The sequence below is a fragment of the Tupaia chinensis genome, unplaced genomic scaffold (assembly GCF_000334495.1).
Source record: "Tupaia chinensis unplaced genomic scaffold, TupChi_1.0 Scaffold000600_1, whole genome shotgun sequence".
Classification (NCBI taxonomy): domain Eukaryota; kingdom Metazoa; phylum Chordata; class Mammalia; order Scandentia; family Tupaiidae; genus Tupaia; species Tupaia belangeri.
The window spans coordinates 518,293-524,654 of NW_006160117.1; the positions used below are offsets into that span (position 1 = coordinate 518,293).

The following is a 6,362-nucleotide window of genomic DNA, read 5'->3' on the forward strand; positions in this document are numbered from 1 at the left end:
AAATAGGGGACAGGGAAGGAAAAAATGCTTTACTTATTGGGCTTCCATGAATGAAGAAATGTATCTTTTCTGTCTTGTGATAAACCAAGCATGGCAGTAAATATCTGTCTTAACTTTACTTTCAGGCATCTCAAGTAACTCCACCACCAGTAATAAGGCTGAAGAAAAGATCCATTGGAGCTTCACTGAATCCTTTTTCTGTGCACACCCCCAAGGTAAAGTGTGTGAAAATAAATACCTTCAGTCTTGATTTAGAGTGTTGCTTTAAACTTATTTTGTCGCTTTTCTTTGTGAAGGTAATGCTTTAGGAATTTATTGTTTTAAATTAGGTCTTCCATTCAATATATAGTTTCATATATTTTGAAAATAGCACATGCCCGCTTTTTTCATAGTAAATTTTGTAGTAACTAGTATGTGTTTATTATAGGTATTATAAGTGTGCTAAATGCCATAATTTTCCTTCTAGAAACAAGTCTTTTTTCTTTTTTTTTGGTTATCTTTTGTAAGTAAAATAAATGAAGCTTTTACATTAATAATATATACATAGGCATGGTAGGTCAGGGTAGTTCAGTTGTATATGTTTATTATACAAGCCTAACTGACAAACATTTAAAACGTTTGCAGGCAGTTCCTTCAGGAAAAACGGCTCCCCCTGTCTTCAGGAAAGAGCCTCCTTTAACTCCTATTCCTGTAAAACGTGCTGAATTTTCTGGTAAGTCTAATGTAAGGCAGAAGTACCAGGGTTGCTATCAGAAATGGAGTCCCTGTGATAGAAAAAGGGAAGGCTATTTCAGAGGTGTTACGGTGTCAAGTTTAAATGTGAAAGATTTTAATTCATAGCAGTAAAAGTTAAAAACATCCATTTTGGGCCAGTAGGTAGCATGGACGTTAAGGCACTGGATCCCACATGGCCAGCTGCATGGTTCAAGTCTTGGACCTAGCGTCTTGAAAATCACTGGGCACATGCCCAAAATCCTGAGAGGAGACGAGAAGAGAAGGGGTTGCAGCGTGGCCATCTCCCTGGGGGGTGATTTTTCTCTTCCCCCCCTCTCTGTCTGTCTCTGGCGAGTACACACACCCTATAGCAAAAACTAAACACAGCAAGGCAAAAAAAAAAAAATAAATAAAAACAATCCCATTTGGAGATGAATGAAAACTGCAAATATAGTTTGGGAAAAGGAGTGGGCTGCCATTTCAATGTTGGGCAAGCCTTTGTGCCACATGCAACTAGTATGTGTCAGGAATGTGTGATGGTATGGTGCCCACAGGAGAGCTGGTACAGACTGAACACATAGAAGACGAGCAGGAATCAGGGATGATGGAGTTTGAAGATGGGGACTTTGATGAGCCCATGGATGCTGAGGAGGTGGACATGGAACCAGTGGCTGCCAAGACTTGGGACCAAGAGAATGAGCCAGCAGAGGGGGTGAAACACGAAGCAGATCCCGGGAAAGGGACCACATCCTACTTGTAAGAGCTTTTTATGACTTCTCTGACAAATAGCTCTACAGTTGGAATGTTAGATTTTGAAAGGTTTTTGAAAATGTGATTTCTGCAGAGAAAGTTTTCTCCCAGATGTCTCTTGTTGGGATATTGGTCAGGAAGATGACAGTAATTTCTCAACTCAGGAAGTTAAAGTGGATTCCAGTCACCTCCCATTGGTAAAAGGGACAGATGGGGACCAAGTGTTCCAGTTCTATTGGCTGGATGCTTATGAAGATCAGTACAACCAACCAGGTAATCATACCTAAGGTAACTATATGCCTGTATACAAAGTAGCAACTTTTTCCTCAGTGCTTGGGTGATTGTGGGCGCAGGCCTGCCTCACATGCATCAGAAGGGTATTTCTGAGGTTGGCAGGTGGCATGGTAGTTAAAGGCGCTGTATTCCCAGATGGCCGACCACGGTTCGAGTCCTGGCCTGGTGACTTGCTTGCTCGCTTGCTTGCTGTCTCTCCCCCTCTCTGGTAAAATTTAAATAAATAAATAAATAAATAAATAAATAAAGTTAAATAAAATAATTCTTAAAAAAAAAAAGATAGTCCTCATTTTTTGTAAAGTGCATGAGCCACCCTGATGGAGAGGAGGTATGGTGTGAATAATCCTTAAAGATCCTTATTCCAAAAATCAGTTATAGGTGGTCTTGAAATGTGTGTTTGTAGTTCACATTGATGTGTCTGGAGTTCTAAGAAATGTACTTTAAGTGGAATCAGTCATTAATTTGAATGCCCGTTGGGTGCCGGGCACTGAAGGGAGGTAAACAAGCTGGACAAATTCCCTACACTGTAATGGAGCTTACATTCTGTTGGCGTGAGAGTGGGTGAGTGGAAGTTAGAAGTAAATAAGATAGGTTGATAAATGATGTGAAGGAAATGATTTGGATCCAGTGGTGTATGTAACACACTATACTCCACGAGGCTGACCGACATGGGAATGTTCCAGGTTCATGTCCAGGGACCTCCCTGAATAAATATGTCAGGTATATGCAGAATGCCCATGATTTGACTAATGTTGAGTGGGTGGATTGTAGTGTGGGAACCTTGTTAGGGGTTCTGCATGTGTGTTTCCCTCTCTCTCCCCCCCTCCACCCCCTCTCCCTTGCTGGTGGAAGAAAAATAAACTAAAAAAAAAATATCTTTATTAAAAAGAAATGATGCGGGGGACCAGCAGGTGACGTGGTGGTTAAGGTGCTGGACACTCCCACATGGCTGACCAGGGTTCAAGTCCTGAATCTGGTGGCTTGCTTTCTCACTTCCTCTCTCTCTCTCTCTTACCATCTGTCTCTCTCTGGTCAAATAAAAAAAATGAATGAATAAATAAAATTAAATAATTATTTAAAAAAAAGAAAGAAATAAATTAACGTCCCGGACCCGGTGGCTTAAAACTCAGGCTGGGCGCGTGTGCGTGCGTGCCCAAGATCCCGAGGGGATAATGGAGGAGAAGGGATTGCGGTGTGACCATCCCCCCTGGGGGGTGATTTCTCGCTTTCTGTCTCTATGTCTCTCTCTCTCTGTCTGGAGAGCACACATGCCCTATAGTGAAAACCTCTCAAAAAAAAAAAAAAAGAAATGAAAAATTATTTGGGCTAGCAGGTTGCATAGTGGTTAAGGTGATGGACTCCACCACAGCCAACTATGGTTTGAGTGCCAGACCGACTGCTTGAAACTCACGCCAGGCACGTGTGCATGTCTGCCTAAAATCCTGAGAGGAGAATGGAGAAGGGATTGTGGCATGGCCATTTCCCCCTGGGGGTTGATTTCTCACTTTCTGTCTTTGTCTCTCTGGTGAGTGTAGGCACCCTACAGAAACGAAAAATTGTGGGCTAGCCAGTGGTGATTAAGTTGGCTGGATTCCACATGGCCAACTGTGCAGTTCAAGTCCCAGACTCAGTGGCTTGGAAAATAAACCAGGCATGTGTATTGGCATGCCTAAAATCCTAAGAGGAGAATTGAGAACAGATTGCTGTGTGACAGTCCGCCATGGGGTGCTTTTTCACCCAACTCCCAGACCCCCCATCTCTTTCCTCTGTTGAGTATTTGTTCCCTCTAGCAAATTAAAAACAAACATTGAAGAAATTATTGCATCATTGGAAAAGTCACGGTACATTTTCAATAGAGAAATATAGAAAAATATGTCATGATTTTTCTGATGAACCAATAGTTGGAGGATGGCCAGGGAAGGCCTTTGAGGAGACCATCATTGTGCTGAGAATTTGCAGTATGTGCAGAGCTGAGAAAAGGGAATTTCAGCTTAAGGAATCAGTAAGCACAGGGCCTGGAGAGATGAAGGGGAGGGGGTCTGTGTAGTTGTAGTGTAGTAATCAAGTGACAAGATAGTATAAAATGAAGTTGGAGGTAAAAGCAAAAGCCAGGTAATGAAGGACCTTGAAAGCTGTGTTAAGGCTTTGATTATTATTCTGAGAGCAATAGGGAGGCATTGGAGGGTTTTACAGTGCAGAGGGCTGTGGTCACACAATTGGGTTTACGTTTTAATAAGAATACTAGTTTGTGTGGAGAATAGGCTGTGTGTCTGTGTGTCGTGGAGTGGGTGGGCTGGAATAAGGTAGTGGGCAAGTGTGGAAGCCCTGGAGATCAGTTAGTCCAGGACCAGGGCTCTGCTAGTGTGGGCCCTGGTGTCTGGATAGAAAAGACTTGAAGGCATTTAGCATATGTTCCCCCCCCCTTTGTTTGTTTGTTTATTTATTTATTGAGATTTTTGCTAATAGGGCATGTGTACTCCCCAGGAGAGACAGAAAGCAAGAAATCACCTCCTTGGGGGATGGCCTTGCCACAATCCCTTCACTTCCATTCTCCTCTCAGGAGTTTGAGCACGCATGAACACATCCCTGGCGTGAGTTTCAAGCCACTGGGTCCAGAACTCAAACTGTGGTCAGCCATGTGGGAGTCCAGCAATGTGACCATTACATGATCTGATGGTCCTTCTGTTTCTCTTTTTTCATGAAAGAAAGAGACAGACAGTGATAGGCACTCTCAACGGGGTCTCACATCATAGTCTTCCCTCTAGCCTTCCCAAGACAATGGGCCCACACACATAATGCCTGGCTCATACAGGTCAATTCAGGAACCAGACCCTGCATCATGTGACTCCACACTACCGTTGTGTCACTGCTGCTGGGCCTTAACATGCATTTTGATACAAACTTACTGATGTATTGGAAGAGGGGTGGGATGACTGGAAGGCGGGTGGTGTGATGGAAAGGAGGATTCGAGGAAGGATGTTTCTCACATCATCTTAATGAGCGAATAGTATGAATTCTTAACTCATGAAAAGCCAGGAGGCTGCCGGTTTCCTTTTGTGCCTCTTGGTGCCCTTTTTAATGGTGGAACTGGGTATGACAAGGTCTATCAGAGAATATAAGTTATGGTGTACACTCTTAAATAGGGTTGTCTTTATTTAGATATTCTTTTGGATCTGTGTTAGATGCAAACTGTATTTTCACCATGGTTTCCAGAGGGCTGCATGCCGTAAAAATGGAGGGAGTACTAGGATGTCAGTAAGGCAGGTATATGAGGAAGAAGAGTAAGTATTGAGCACTAGACTTGAATGCTAGGTTTTCCTTAAATATCATCAGGCATTGAGGGGCTAGCAGGTGGCGTGGTAGTTGGGGTACTGGACTCTCTCATGTCCAACTACTGTTTGAATCCCAGACCTGGTGGCTTGCTTTCTCACTTTTCCTTCCTCGCTTCCTCTCTTCCTCCCTCCCTCCCTCCCCTTTTCCCTGTCTCTGGTAAGCACATGCCCTATAGCAAATTTAAAAATAAATAAATAAAATAAAATAAAAAAATCAGGCATTGACTTCCAATGGGAAAGTGTTCATGGTCTTGATGGGGTGTGCAGGAGCATTAATACGCTTCATCTTATCAAATATGTGTAAACTCTTGTAACGCCCCTGGAGTCGCACCCTGCCAGTGTTTGTTTCTTAGGTAAAGAAATACTCAGTCCTAGAAATGCCCTGCGTTAGCCGAGGTGGGATGATTTGATGCCCTCCTAGCTTTTTGTTACTTTCTGCTGGAAAGTAAGCTGGCAAGCAGGAGTGCATGTGACTGAGCAAAGATTTCCTACCCATTGCTGAAACTCAGGGCTGCCCCATTGTACAGCTCAGCAGGGGCGAGGACACCTGACCTCCCTGCAGAACAGCAGTGCGTCTGGTACCGCTGCATAGACATGGGCATGATCGGCCGCTTTGCTGTATCTGCTCAGTACAGTGTTTTACTCTCTGATTTGGTTAATGGCCTCATCAAAACAAGAAACCTGGGCGCCAGCTTGATGCCTCTTTCCTCACTTCCCTCAACAAGTGTTGTTAGTTTCCTCCTCCTATGTCGATGACCTATCTTCTCTTTTTCCTCACAGCTACCACCCGCAATTCCTTCTTGCCTGCTGAAGCTATTGTGCTGCCCACTTAATTCATCTCTCAGTGGTCATCCTCCACATTACTGCCAGAGCGATTCATCAGAGGGCACCTCTGACCCTGTCATTTTCTCCTTTGAAAAACTAAGTCCTCAGTGATTACTGCCTGTAAAATAGAACCCAAGCTCCTTAGCAAGGCTTCTGGTACCTGCCATCTATGCATTTTGTGCCCTAGAAATAGTCCCCCGTGTGTACCTTGCTGCCTTACTCCCGTGTCCCTTTATTGTGTGTGTTTTTTATTTTTTTTTCTGACTGGAATGCTTATTCTTCAGCTCAGGTGTCATCTCCTGGGAGTTTTCTTCTGCCTCTAAATATTCCTCGGGGCGTTACTCCCTGTGACTTTATCATACCGTTTCTCATAGCATTGGTCATGTTATTTATTTTTATTATTATTTTTAAAAAATTATTTAATTAATTATATTTATTCATTCATTC

At 43.3% G+C, this 6,362-nt stretch overlaps 1 protein-coding gene across 2 annotated transcripts in view; it reads left to right on the forward strand.

Annotated features, from left to right (window-relative positions):
* Window positions 1-6,362, forward strand: part of POLA1 (DNA polymerase alpha 1, catalytic subunit) — a 353,788-nt gene that overhangs the window by 19,361 nt on the left and 328,065 nt on the right. For both annotated transcript variants that reach the window (XM_027775720.1, XM_027775721.1), the window contains exons 7-10: window positions 126-215; window positions 625-712; window positions 1,269-1,470; window positions 1,559-1,737. In XM_027775720.1, the coding sequence (XP_027631521.1) occupies window positions 126-215; window positions 625-712; window positions 1,269-1,470; window positions 1,559-1,737 (559 nt within the window). The remainder of the gene's footprint in view (window positions 1-125; window positions 216-624; window positions 713-1,268; window positions 1,471-1,558; window positions 1,738-6,362) is intronic.